The following is a 14,823-nucleotide window of genomic DNA, read 5'->3' on the forward strand; positions in this document are numbered from 1 at the left end:
TCAGGTACCTTGAGAAGCAGACACCATCTCTATCAAATCCATCTCTCGCCCTTCGTTTGAAGCAGAAGCAGCAGCTTGAAGATGATGATGATGATCATGTGACACCAAATATTCCATGTTTGGGTTGTAAAACCCTAAGTGAGGATGATGATCATTGGGATTATAAGATGATGAATTGGCTGCTCCATTTAAGAGGTATAGGTCAGAATACAGAGGGGTAGGAGTAGTAGGACTGGGGGTACTGGTTGTAGTGGTAGTAGTAGTGGGATTAATTATAGAACTACTAAAATTGTACATGTTTGGATTTTGTGAGGCTTCCATTGGGCTAACAATTAGTCCAACATTGTTCTCAGTGGAATTGGAAGGCTGTTGAGGATGATTGTAAGGATTGTTGGTGAAGAAATTTTGCATGAAAACAAGTTCCTCATCATTGTATAAAGAGTCAGCCAAATTCAATGGAGAATCACAACAGTTGCTAGTAGTGGACTGATCAGATGGCTCTGTGACCAAAATGTTGAGGTAGGTTTTCGATGGATCTTCATGAGAGAGGGTGGAAGAGCTTGTAGGGGTACTAGAGGAAATATTGGAGTTGTTATTGTTCATGAGGTTCTTGCTCCTGATGTAGTTTTGGAGAATGGATGACTGAGGCTTCTTGTTGTTTCCATTTTTGCCTTCAGTTTGCTTGTTTTTTCTCCTTGAATTCTGCCTCCTTTTTGTTGCATTCCAATGGTTTTTTATGGCGTTTTCAGTTCTTCCTGGAATGCGTTTTGCAATCTCTGCCCAACGGTTTCCAACTTCAGTATGAGCGTCAACAAGTATCGCCTCCTCCTCTTCAGTCCAGCTATCTTTCTGAAAAAAACAAAATCACCAAGAAACAAAATATGGAACATTGCACTCTAAAAAATAATAGGCAATAGGGAACCAAATTATGTACTGCAAGAAAAAATCCAATAAATTACTGTTTTTTAACTCAGAAACCCTAGAAAGTTTCTATTTCGATTACAATCAATATTTTTACTCTAATTCTAGACATTTCTAAGATGTAATTTGATTACAAAAACCCTAAGCAAAATAAACATTTACGAACATGTTTACATCCAAAAGGTAGAAGAATAGATGCTTAAATGATCTTGAGCTTGGAACTAGGGTTTTGACAATGAAATTTGAATCCCCAAACGGAAAGTGAGGAAATCTATGAGATCCACAAATAGATCCTTCACAAATCACAATCCAAATTGCGCCTTTGACTTTTTGCTGTATCTTTGCCATAGATCACAACCAGGCAAAAATGTAGCAAAATTTGGATACTTTTTTCATGGTGAAATTCTAACTTGTAGCTAATTAATTGTACAAATCTAAAAGTGTATTCCAGCGGCCAATTTTCTTAGATTATTCATGCATCAAAATTTATAACATCCCAAAGAGATCTAAGAACAAATTACCTTGATATCGGGGCGCAAATGATTGTGCCATCTTTCTCTGCACTGCTTGCCAGCCCTACCCACCAATTTCTCAGCTATCTGTGCCCATTTTCTGACTCCATATTGCTTCACCAGCCTCATCAACTTCCTGAAAATTTCACCACACCAAAACAAAACCAAACCAAAAAAAAAAAAAAAAAACCATTTAAGTTTACATGAAATATTATTTGATGGCTTCGAAATATTGACCTATAAACAACGAAACATGAAAAATGGATAAAAACTTTAAGAAAATCCCAATTAATTTTACATGCAGCATTGTTTGATGGCTTCAAGAAATCATGAACATCGAAACATGAAAAGTCCATTAACTTTAAGAAAAAAACAAGGACAAGTTAAGAGAAACATGATAAGGTTTCTTGTTACACAGACATAACTCTATTTTTACCTGTCTTCTCCATCAGTCCACTGTCCCTTTATTAAAGTAGCAGCAGTTAAACCCTTTTTAGCTCTCTTTCCGACCGCTTTGCAATTCCTTTCGGAAACCCTTCCTTCTTCTCTGAAACCACCTGTGGCATTAGGGTTTTGCTCTTGAAACCAACTCATCATCAAGGCTTCTCCTTGTCCAACAAAAAATTCATCTACAAAGCTTGGCTCTTGGAGATGATTAGTAGTAGCACTATAATTGCTAGGCCAAGAAGCTGCTGCCTCATGACTAATTATTGCACCACCACCGCCAAAAGAAGCAAAACCACTCAACCCATTTGAGGAAACCACCTTCTGATGATCTTTGTTGCTTGCATTGTTTTGACTTTGATGACTTCCCCACAAGAACCTATCTATGGCTGTCAATGGAGGACCTGTTTTATATATGCTATGATGTTGTGTGTTGTTTCTAAACCCATAAACTCCAAGATCACCACCACCCCCTCCTCCTCCTATACCTCCCTCCATGAAAAGAGACACTTGAAAATTAGATTGAGAAAATGCAAGAGGAAAGAGATTAATTTAGGGTTCAATTTTGGTAAGCTTTTTTGAGGAGTTTTTTGTTTGTTTTTAGTTTGAGCTTTAGACTAAGAGAGAGAGAGAGAGGGAGCAAACAATCCCATACGATAGCTTGACAAATAGCATGTATTATGGCAAGTAATGAGCCACATGGCATAATAGCCATTGATCTGAAGATGCATCTAACGGTTGAGAATTCTCTTTGGCTGTAACTCCTGAGCTTCCTCTCTTGTACAAAAGTAGAAAGAGTTTGAGAGAGATTAGTGCATTCGTTATTAAAATTATTTTTTGTTACAAGATTTTTAAAATTTTGGACTAACCCTCAGGTAATTATCTGGGCAGCTACCAAATGTTAATCACTATGTTGCCATCATGATGGAAAGATAAATTTGCCCCCGAAATGAACACTCTAGCTCATGTCACCTATGAAATCAGAGGGTATTTTGGATCATTGTAACCCAAACGAAAATGAGGGATAGAAATTAAATCTTGGAAAATTGTTTTAAGTGTCCGGGTTAATTATGAATTAATTATAATTTATTAGGAAGAGGAATTCTGGCAAAACTTCAAGCCCCAGTTTTAGTGCTTTTTAATTTGTATGCCTACTAAATGCTTGGCCAATTGTACATATTCCAATTTCTTTCGGATTAATCTCCCTCATTGTAATATATTTTTATTTTATTTTTATACATTTTGTTTTAATTTTTGAATTTTTGGTCTCTCATTGCTTCTTTTTAATTTGGATTCAAGAAATAAGGTATGTCCTGTGTGTATGATCATTTTGACTCAGAGAAAAGAATGAGCTCAATTTATTGATTTAATAACTTTCGAACATTATCTTCAAGCCCTTGACACTACAATTTCCGTTACTAAAGTAGATGAAGAGGTTTTTAATTTTTTTAAAAAAAGGTAATTAATATTTATGAATAATTACCTAAAGTGATATTAAAACGTTTAACTAATGTAAATTTCTGGAGAGGAAATTTGAACTCATTTTATAAGAAGAAACATATCCACTTTACCCAATTTAACAACGTCTGCAAAACAAATATTAAAAAGTCACATGGAGGTAATACTAGCTACGTGATAAGAAAGTAACTGTTTTTTTTCCTTATCGTGTTCATATGAATGTTTGGTTTAGTGACGTCTAGTCTCCATTTTGTTGAGGAGATTTCGAGTTCAAATCTCATAGAGAACCATTATTAACCAAATAAATAAATAAAAAATATGATGGCTACATCTAGCTTGGCCAAACACAGCCAATTAGTAAATCTAAATTGAGGTGCAGTTTTCAACTCCAGTAACTCATTGATGCTATGTTTGGAGGAAATAGAATCTTTGCCTTCTTCACCAAGAAAGGAAAAGATTTCGCACCAGAACAACAAAACAAAAACTAAAAACAAGTATCCACTTCTTAGGCCTGGAAACCGTTACGTGCAGCCAGTTTCTTAAATCCGAGCGCGAATCAGTTCCTTGAGTTCAATAGTAAGTGTAGGTCCGGATCAGGACATTTTGGCCCTGGCGAAGAATACTCCGGCGAATAAACCTGGGGTAAACAAAAGTTAATAAGTTGAAAGTAGAACACCAAAAGAATCACACTGGTATTCAAGGTCTTCACAGTTGCTTACCAAATAGTATGCTGAAGAGGTTTGGTGGACTAAGAGGCACTTTGAAAAGGACTAAACCAGCGAGAGAGATAGGAATTTTGTTTAAGGAACCGACGAGACTGTAAAGCAGAAGAACATCAGAGGTTCCTATATAGATACTCATATGAAGTTTTCGTTTTGATCTTGAGTATACATCGATGTTACCTGTAGGTGGTCGGGCCAGTTTGATGTAAAAACCACATGGAGGTGAAGCTGATGGCAAGTCCAAGCAATCCGCTAGCTGTAGCAACAACCCAAAACATTGGCAATTTGATCACATCTCTGCATATTGAAACCAAAACAGTAAGTAGAAGTAAAGTTAATGTGCTTCCTAGGAGAAAATGGCATGAAGTTTATGTCAAACTTTGAATTATAGAGATAAAGCTTACACGTTCAGTACGTATTCCCATTCATCAAACAGAATAATCAAAAATGCAGCGAAAGGTAGAGATAACAAATTATTCAGCAAGACCATTGAAACTTCGTTGAGGGATCCAGATCTTGTGTACTTCTTTGCTTCATCCATGACTCGCCGTAGAGTGAGCTGTCAAAATAGAGAGTATTCGCGCAAATTATAAAATGATCTGAGGTATAATTCAAATAATCCAAATATAAATTTACAGGTCCCCGATACAAACTAGAATTAACAAATTTCCAAAACTTAACACTACTACTTACTGAGTAGCTTGCGGTTAGTACGCAGTTTGAAAGCTGCCATGCGTAACCTACCGTATCGAAGGAGATATCTGTAATGCCACTGCTGATAGCAGAGATAATCTGCAATACATATGGAAACAATTATTCAAAACTTCTCTGTAAAAATATTTTCTGGGGAAGGAAAAACTAAATATACTTCATCAACGATAAGTGTAGAGTTGATTACCATAAAAAACATGGCAGTCCACACTTTCTGGTTCTGATGTTTCCGGAACAAATACAATTCTCCAAGTGCTGTTAAAATATTTGTCACATTCTTCAGAATGGTTACCATTGCTATGTTTACGTACTTCAAACTGAAAAAGGAAAAACATATTAATCACAGTAGACAAAGTTCTCCATGTATGTTAGAATATCTTTGGCAATAAACAATACAGAGATTTGAATGAAGAGAAATATATATTGTGGATCCAATATTCTCTTCACAACCTTTCTTTTACTCTAGGCATGAACTATAATTCTAATTTGAAAATGAAAAAAAAAAAAAACACCAAAAGATGCAGAGTCTGCGGTCAACAAGTTACCTATACATGCCCGATACAAGCATGCCGATGAAGATTACGTTGACAGGGATCCAGACCCTAACCAGTTTCCAATTCAACTTTTCCACTGTAACGACTCCAGAGAAGCCCAAGAGGACAACAATTACGGTACTTATCAAATTCTGCAGAGAAGCATAAGGAAGAAATAAGTTTTTGCTATGATTGCTTAAATTTGTGGGAAGTGCAAAGAAATGATCATCAAGTTAGTGACAAAGGCTCAATTATCTGCCTAGAAAAATCAAAACCCTTGTACGTGTTTCGTCCTTATCAAAGAAAGTCGGTTGGAAGGGCATTACAATACATACTTGATAAAACATCAATGACACGCCTGCATTGAAGTTGTAACCGGACAGAACAACTTTGTTCAGCAATATCATACTGCAAGAAGAAATGCAATAAGCTGTCCCAGACAACAGAGGTCCAGATTTCCTTGCTGACCCATGTTCACGCTCTTCATCCCCACCATTTGGAACAGAGACGATCTCACCATGCCCTCCTCGACTCCCTCTAAACAACCTGTTTTTAAGAAAGTACCCGAAAAAAGGGACAAGGCACCAAATAAGTACAAAAATTCATAGTGTTCATCGAAGTTACCTCTTTAACTAAATAAGTACAAAAACAAAACAAAAAATCAAATTTCTTGTGGAGCTTCAAAGCCTTCGATCAACAAAAAGTAAGAGTAGCTGAGGAGTCTACCTGTCAGTCAATGTCACAGCTCTTCGTTCCGGAAGGATCGAATGTAGTCCTCCATTGATAGAGCCAACTTCTGGGTCCTCACTATCATGGCCTTTTACTTGATCCAACTTGAAATCAGATGACATATCACCCACCTGAAAAAGCAAAAAAATCAACAACCCTATTGAAAACTAAGCTCAAATTCATTTTCTGAAGCTAAAAATCATATCTTCTGCACTCAAAGCTCTAAATTCTCTTACCAATAAACGCTTTTGCGCTTTTTTTATTGTCTTTTAAACTCTGGAAATTTATTGCTCTTTTTTTATTCAGTCTTTCAAACTCTGGAAATTTATAACAGAAGACAATGAATGGAATGGGAATAGCTTAGTGAAGGCAGAAAAAGGGAGATATATCAAACAATTGGGCAATGAAAATCATGAAGAAAACGTGAATTCATGAATACCCATCTTTTTTAAGAACACGCAAAGGCGATTAGGTGTGGATCTGAGCTAAGTGTGGCAGTAAACTCAGAGAGAGAGAGAGAGAGAGAGAGAGAGAGAGAGAGTGAGTGAGTATTAAGAAAGGAAGAAAAACAGAGTGGGAAGGCGAGATTCCAGGCGACTGCCAGAGAAATTTAAAAATATTTGGGAATGAGGAACACTTCCCCATGCTCCCAAAGTCAAACCCTGGCGCGAATCATCATCCTCCATCTCTCTCTCTCTCTCTCTCTCTCTCTCTAGAGCAAGAGGAAGAAGCTCAAGGAAAAGTGAACTGGGCTTCTTCTCTTCTGTGAATCGAATCAGGGACGCTGGAATCTGGAATTAGCAAAGCAATGATGTGTGGTTTTCGTGTGGAATTTCAAACGGTTTGCTTCTTTGCGCGGAAATTATGGGATCGATTTTGGGGCTTATGGACTATTTTTGGACCAAAGTGCACAATATTGAAAGAGATTTTGATTTTACAACGAAGCCCACCAGGCACTAAACCTTATGATTGCCAAGCCCACCATGAGAATTTTTATTTTCTTTTTTTGTTGGTGCTGGTGAAAATATCAATTGCAAATTTGTGAAAATATCGATATCGATATCGGTTGCTTTCGATGGAAATTGTGAAAAAAATGAAAATTTTTGGGATTGTCAAACATTGGTTTGGACCAAATATAAGAGTTTCCTCGACATTTACCAGACATGTTAGAAATGTCGATGATATCTGTTATATTTAGCCTAAACTTAAGAGTTTCTCTGATATGAGGTGAAGTTTAGACTTCGTCACTCATTTCCACATCTTTCTCTAATTATTTTCAATATTATCATAGAAAAATTAACCGTATTGAAGAAATTTTAAACAGCAACAATATGTAAGTGGTACATTGGTATGGTAGTTAAGATCTTTCGCCTTAATTGGTTGAACTGCATCTTGAGTTCAAGCAATCTCCCAACTTTTATTGTTGATCATTGCATTGATAAATCATCGCAATCTATAGATCATTGTTATGTCATTGTTCAACCACATATCAACTAACTTATCAATATGTCATCAATATTTCAATTATGTGCCTCAACTTTAGAGTCAGTGGATGTGTCCACACGACGCGACTAGCATCAATGTCGATATCGGGATAATGTATCGATAAGGATTGTGCAAGGTGGTCTAATTTGGAATGTCATGTTATAGGTGTTATGGACCAAATTTCTTAAATCAAATCCCTAAACCAAATGAGATGGTTGATGAGTTGGCCATGCCATGTCACTAACTCAAATTTTAAACCTCTTAATTACTTTCTAAAATAAAATAAAAAATAATGATAATTCAAATTATTCATTTGCATGTTTAACTATGTGGGACTCTTCTTCATCCTCTCTCCTCTCCTGACTGCTCTACCTCCTTTCTCTCCACTCCCTTCTTCCTCTAATATGATTTTACCGTTGCCGGCAATCAGTCTTCTCTCCCGACTGCTCAACATCCTTCCTCAAATACGATCTTACCGTCACCGGCAGTCAGTTCTTGTCGTTGGTGGTATTGAGCTGGTGTTTCTGATGGAAATGCAGTATTATCAAGTATTTAAGATACTCAAGACCTCTAAGTTGCTCTATAGCATTATCCTATTAGGTTAAATAATAGTATTATCAAGTATTTAAGATATTCATGACCTCTAAGAATTATTATCTTGAGCTGGTGTTTCTGGTTGTCTTGAGCTGGTGATCTTGAGCGATCGGGAGAGGAGAGAGGATGAAGAAGAAGAGTCCCACATAATTAACCGGGCAAATGGATAATCAAAATTATCATTAATTTTTTTTTGGAGAAATTAGGTTCTCATCCTTCCTTTTTTACTCCATTGATTAAAATCATATTCTTTTTCAATTTTTGATCAAAGTCTTTCGGTATTAATAACATCATTAATTATTTTAATAATAAAATAATTTTTTTATTTCTAAATATATTCATTTAATATTAAAAATGTTACAATCAGTACATTTATATTTATGACTAAATTTTTTATCATATATTTTTAGTTTTAGTTTGTATCCATTTTTAATTAGGAAAACTAATGAAAAGGGCTTGAAAACTTTGAGTTTTAATGATAAGAACAAAATAAAGGGTAAAGTGAATAGTATCAAGTTTGACTTTTTAGTGTAAAAATGTGGTTTTTCGTTAAAGTGAACCGTACCGTGGGATTTTCGTTAAAACTCCCTTTTTAATTTATAATTTTTTTTAATTTGTACCAATTTTCTTTTCAATTTTAATTTGTACCCATATATTAATTTTTTTTTGTGCCCATATTTTTTAAAGTTTATTTGTATTTGTACCCATATATTTTTTTTATTTGTACTTTTTATTTTGCTAAATGTACCCATGCTAATTATATGTACCCATTCATGTAAAACTTTTTAATCTTAAAATGTACTCATTTTTAAATATACCAATTTGTTAAATGTAAAATGTACCATTTTTTTTATATAAAATATATTCAATTTTGTTCTAATCCATTTTTTAACTTATATGGGTACATTCTTTTTTCTTTGATTTTAAAATGTATCCATGTCAAATTTAATCAAAGAAATTTACTAATGTTATTAAGCCTAATATCTTTCTTTTTTTTGTTGTGATTTTGAAGAATGTACCCATGTTTTGATACAATAATTTTTTTGGTTAATTTTGATGAATGTACCCATGTTTATATACACACACACACAATAGTATATTTATATTTTAATATTTTTAATCCCACAAATTATGATTTTTTTTATTTAAAATCTCATTTATATAAACAACTAAAATTTCTAATTTTTAATTTAAAACTATAGTAACGTACATAGAAATAAATTATCACATTAATTTTAAGGACATTAATAAAAAATTAAAAATCAACAAGGTTTCAATCAAAGAATATTCATGGTTAAGGACCGCATCCAAAGTCTCTCATTTTTTTTAATAAGTAATTAAGAGTTTTTAAAATCTATGTTAGGGACATGGCATGCCAACCTCATCAGCCACCTTATTTGGTTAAGAGATTTGGTTTAAGGAATTTAGTTTCCCTAGCATTACCGTTATGAAATAAAATAATTGTGTAAGAGCATCTTCAAAGAAGATGTCAAATATAATATGTCAAAATTTTATTTGACAGCTGATATGGCAAATTGAATACAAGTGCTAACTCATCTTCTTTTCCAATAGATGTATCAAATATTTATTTTATTATTTTATTGGGCCCAAAGTTACATTAACTTTTAAAATATAATCAAAATTAATTTTAGTTTTCATTCTATTGGTTGTTCATGGGACTCATGTATTAAAAAATTAAATTAAATGTATTTGACATCTTCTTTGTTTGCTCTCAAAAAAGACAACTATAAAGCAATGAGTCAAATGACTTAATTGCCACATTATATATGACATATCCAGTGGAGAACAATCTAATGTCTTTTAATCTTATTTGACATATTTAACATCTTATTTGGAGATGGTCTAAGAAGGTCGAATTGGGGATGTCATTTTCTAAAATTTACAATTTTTTACACATTAAAAAATAAAACTTAAGTTTTTGTTGGGTCTGTGAAACATCTTTTTTATCTAGTGAAGTACTTATTGTGAATGTTATAATTAAAATTATTCATTCTTTTCATTGTCCTTTAAAGATATCTTTAAAAAATCATTTACATTGGAGAACTTTAAGTTATCTATATGCATCAAATTGATGTGTATCATAATAATGTTATTGGTTAATAAAATCAACTATCTATATTTGTTCGGCACATGTGGATGGCTATAAGGTATCCATTGAATGATTTGTTTTGTTTTAGTTTGGTTTTTTTTAGAGATGATTTTCGGATGATGATAAGGAGAATAAACTGTTTTGATCATTTGTGTGGTGAAAATACATAAGTGGACAAGTAAGGTGCACTCATGGATAAGTATTGTCATTTATTTTGTGGAACTTTCATGAAAAGAGTTTGGGTTAAGTTTATTTTATAACTTTATTTAATGAAAAAAACTTAAATTTTAATGAAAAACTCTTAAATTTTAATAAAAATGACAAAAGAACTTAAATTTTAATGAAAAAATACATAATTTTATGAAACTTAACCTTACTACATTGTTTATGAAACTTAACGGTGCTACATTTTTTATGAAACTTAACGGTACTACACTGTTTATAAAACTTAAAGATATTGCATTCTTCTATCTCCTCTTTTGACTGTTTATGAAACTTAATGGTACGACACTGTTAGAAATCCTTATAACTATTGATTTTCTGTCAATTATTGACTCTTGGGCCTTGTTGGGTAGCTCGGACTGTAATGACTATTTCAGTCGGATAGAATAAATATTCATCGAATAGTATTGACTAAATTAATCGGACGTTTGGTGTAATATTAGACTAATAACCGTATTATTTATACTGTGTTTGGTTGGATACTCTATCGGATAAGAAAGACTTAAAAATATTATTATATTGATGAATGATGAATTTTGAACAATACTAAAATTACATCAAATCCAGATCTTATTGCAGCTAAACCAGCATAAACATTGATATTATGAATTCATCAATCTTTATTCCTATTGCTAGGAGTACATAAAAATTGCTCAACCCATTTCTTCAACTAGGTTCGAATTTTCAACATACCCAATTTAGGATCTTTGCAATTTTCAACATACAGATCAATTTTATTTTATTTTTTTTCGAATTTGGAAGAAGAAAAATAGGAGGAGAAGGGCGGAACATAGAGAAGAAGAAGGAGGACTTGGGATTCAGATGAGAGAGAAGAAGGTGGAAAAAGACGAAGAAGGACAACCTGGGATTCGAAGGAGAACCTGGGATTCAGATGAAAAAAGAAGAAGGAGGAGAAGACGAAGAAGGAGAACCAGGGATTCAGATGAAAGAAGAAGGAGGAGGTGATGAAATTGGGATTTCATCATAAATCCAACTGGGTGACATGGACCACGTGTAGAACAACTCTCAACACATGGACAACAACTGGGTAAAGTGGAGCGTGTGAAGTCAAAACTGGGTAAAGTGGAGCGCGTGTAGCCGTTTGACTTCACACGAGGACAACCCGTTTTGATATCATGATGAAATTGGGATTCCACCATAAAACCAATTGACAATATGGGAAGTAGCCCAAGACCATATAAGCACATAGCAAACCTTGTCCCTCACCAATGTGGGACAACTCTCAACACCTGGGAGTTGGAGAGAGCGAGAGAGCCATGTTTTCAACCCGACTAAATAATACCGTGGTTCTGGAAATGATAGTTAAGCGGGTGTCAGGCGTATAGAATAGGTTTGGTTGGAGTATTTAGTCGGCTGACTATTAATACATGGGGACACCAAACACATGATACCATATAATTAATCATATCCAGTGTGTTATACGGTGTACCAAACGAGACCTGACGTGCTGACAATTATGCAATCTCAATTCTTTATTTATTTGGGCCTAGTTTCATGTCTAAGTTAGAAATCCTTATAACTTTAGTTAGAAATTGAAATTGAAGAGATGATCAATAAATAAGACCATGCATAGCCCACGGTAGTGAAATCTCTTGGAAATCCACCGAGGATCAAGCTATAATAATGAGCTAAAAGACCATATGCCATTATGAAGCTGCAGAGACAACACTTGTCTTGTTACAGCCGCGCCGTTTACCTACTCCTGATCTTCTCTGCAACTACACCACTCCGCAGCCACGGGAAAGGTCCACGGTTCTTTGGCTCGCGCCGGTAAGGTGAGAGGCCAGACAGCCAAAGTGGTCGAGCAGGATAAGAAGAAGCAGCCCCGGGGCCGCGCCCACAAGCGTTGCAATACAACAGTCGATCCGTCATCCCCGTGGTTGGCATCGGAAAGAAGAGGGGACCCAACTCGTCTGAGAAGTAGGGCAAATATTCAAGCTTTGAAAGGATGAGAAGTTCTTCCAAGATTAAGAAAAATTAAAGGCTGTATTTTTGTTTAATTGTCACTCTTTGTTCTTAAGAACTTAACGCTGGTTTGTTAGTTCATAGAGAGATATTTGGAAGTGTTGGATTATGTTGGGATTTTTTGATCTAATTTGAATTAGCAGCAATGCGACTTTGTTTCTGGTTTCTAAGAACATTAATTCAATTTTGTTTCTGGTTACTGGTTTGCCAAAAAAAAAAAAAAAGTTGCAGAGGATTGAGGTGATGCACGCGCTTATAGTTAGATTTTTTTCTTGTTTTTCTTGTCCTTATCATTAAATAAAGTTATTATTAGGTGATTTTTGGTTAAAATTCAAAATTTTGAAACAATTTTCATTAGTTTTCCTTTTATTTTATAGCTCGTGAACAAAATTAAAACCTAATTGTTTGTGCATGGCATGAAAAGAAAGAGAAAATATAATTCAATCGAAATAAGTAAAAAAAATGCTACTCTTACTACTTATTTATACCAACATTTGTACTATTTCTAATAGAGATGAGACCTACATGCGTTGGCGGGCTCTACCTCTATAAGAGAGATGGTACAAATAAGTGGTAATTGTAGTATTACTAAAAAACAATACAGAAACAGATAATTGTCATAATGCAAAATAATAAACAAAATGCTAATGCTAGAGAGACTAAATTTCTAAACCTAATTTTGTAAACCAAATGATGTGGATGTTGATGATTGGATTATTACTTAAGTGTTTATTAACATGTTTATTTTCTATTGGTAACACATCATTTGATTTAAAAAAAAAGTTCTTCCTAACATTATCCTAAGCAAAAATATACCCCAACAAAGGCTTAGAATCCAGTACTCCCATTGACACTATAAGTAAACCAAAATTAGAGTTTAATAACTTTCTTTGCATAAAATAATAAGTAAATAATGACAAGTGAATTAAGGAAGCATGCTGCCCTTGGATTGAACCACATCATCCTTGCTTTAAAAATTGAAATCCGCATTCCATGCATTATGCATACATGGTTGTGCTTTTGGCTCATTCGGTGCGGAACCGAGAATTAGATTACCACAACCTCATCAAATCACAATTTACAATTGAAAATAATAAAAATACAAGAAATAAAGATACCGAGAAAGTTACGAGGTTTGGCATATTCTTGCCCACGTGCCTGGAGAGATATTACTCTTCACTATGAGAATAACAGTACAAGTTACATATGAGTTAAATCGAGATAACTCAATCTCGAATCCCTTATACACCCACTCACAGAAATTTCCCAAAAGCATCACTCTTCCTTAAGAGTTCTTTCACCAGAGACCTTTCACTCTAGCTCTCTTGATTTCTCTCAACCATGCCCATTGGAGAGCCAAATGCTCTCACCATCTCTTTGGATGCTTCCCTAAAGCATGCCCTTTCACTCGGCAAGCATACTCGAATGCAAGACTATTGTCTTCACTTATAAGCATACACTAGCAATTATGCCAACAATCAAGATCAAAAAAGTTTTAAGTTCACATGGCATATTCAATACCTAGTTGTACCTAGCCTATAGAGTGCAGCTCTCTTCTCCATTTGCCTTTTAATGCATGGAAAATAAAGCATGCACAATTGCATGCAATCCCACAAAGTCAAGACCTGCTCGCTTCCAACTTTACTTGTGGCAATCACCATGTCTTCTCTTGAACATAGACTTCCATGCCACAACCAAAAGCAAAATACAATGTCATAAATGACTACTGCCATTTCCTTGTAGCATTCACAAAGTTACACATGCAAAATTGTTGCCAACTCATAAGTATATGAACCAAACACAACAGTTAGGCGCCATTAGGTGTAGCTATTATGCTTGCGATAGAGAAGAATGCAATAGTGGATGAAGTTATGACAAGGAGTGGAGTTTATATAGGGAGCAAAAATCTAGCTCACGGAGGAAGAAAACATGCATGAATAATCCGAGTTGAACTTGGAAGCTCATCAAATTTGCCAGAAACCTTCAAATTAACATAGCGTTTGGGTTAATATTTGAACATTGGACTTAGATGGAGGAAAACCCAAGGATGCCAACTAAAAAGGGACTTGTCTGAAACCCAGCACCAAGCCCAAAGGCAAAGTAAAGCATTCTCAGCCAAAATGCAAGCCACGTGCTTACTATTGAAATGACAAGTGATGGAGGCTAACCTACTACCAGCTAAAGAACACTTTCTAGTGGCATTCCAAGTAAAAAGCTGATGACTTACTACCTTCCAAGTGCTTTCGAGCAAGAACAAAGTTATAGCAGTCGGGCTAATTTGCCTATAAAAGGAAGAAGAGGCCCCAGAGACAAGGACATTCAACCAATCAAACAAACAAACATACAAACTTTGCTCTCAAGCCAGATTTGCATTCAAAAGCTGAAATCAATACAGA

General features: G+C 34.7%; 2 protein-coding genes and 1 pseudogene across 2 annotated transcripts; 1 reads left to right on the top strand and 2 right to left on the bottom strand.

Annotated features, from left to right (window-relative positions):
- On the bottom strand, window positions 1–2,381 carry LOC103420184 (transcription factor MYB64). The gene is made up of 3 exons (XM_008358252.3): window positions 1,870–2,381; window positions 1,443–1,569; window positions 1–849 (listed from the first exon to the last, which is right to left on the bottom strand). Exons 1-3 carry the CDS (start codon window positions 2,373–2,375, stop codon window positions 1–3), a joined length of 1,482 nt encoding a protein of 493 aa, XP_008356474.3. The 5' UTR covers window positions 2,376–2,381.
- A 1,216-nt stretch (window positions 2,382–3,597) lies between these two features.
- Window positions 3,598–6,826, bottom strand: LOC103420193 (GDP-mannose transporter GONST2-like). The gene is made up of 10 exons (XM_008358262.4): window positions 6,267–6,826; window positions 6,028–6,161; window positions 5,637–5,847; window positions 5,314–5,453; window positions 4,956–5,085; window positions 4,751–4,849; window positions 4,462–4,616; window positions 4,238–4,354; window positions 4,055–4,152; window positions 3,598–3,972 (listed from the first exon to the last, which is right to left on the bottom strand). The coding sequence occupies exons 2-10, from the start codon at window positions 6,150–6,152 to the stop codon at window positions 3,929–3,931; spliced, it is 1,119 nt and encodes a 372-aa protein (XP_008356484.3). The 5' UTR covers window positions 6,153–6,161; window positions 6,267–6,826; the 3' UTR covers window positions 3,598–3,928.
- A 4,507-nt stretch (window positions 6,827–11,333) lies between these two features.
- On the top strand, window positions 11,334–12,544 carry LOC139194619 (small ribosomal subunit protein eS30z/eS30y/eS30x-like; annotated as a pseudogene).
- The last annotated feature ends 2,279 nt before the right edge of the window (window positions 12,545–14,823 follow it).

The sequence above is a fragment of the Malus domestica genome, chromosome 03 (genome assembly GCF_042453785.1).
Source record: "Malus domestica chromosome 03, GDT2T_hap1".
NCBI classification, from domain to species: Eukaryota; Viridiplantae; Streptophyta; class Magnoliopsida; order Rosales; family Rosaceae; genus Malus; species Malus domestica.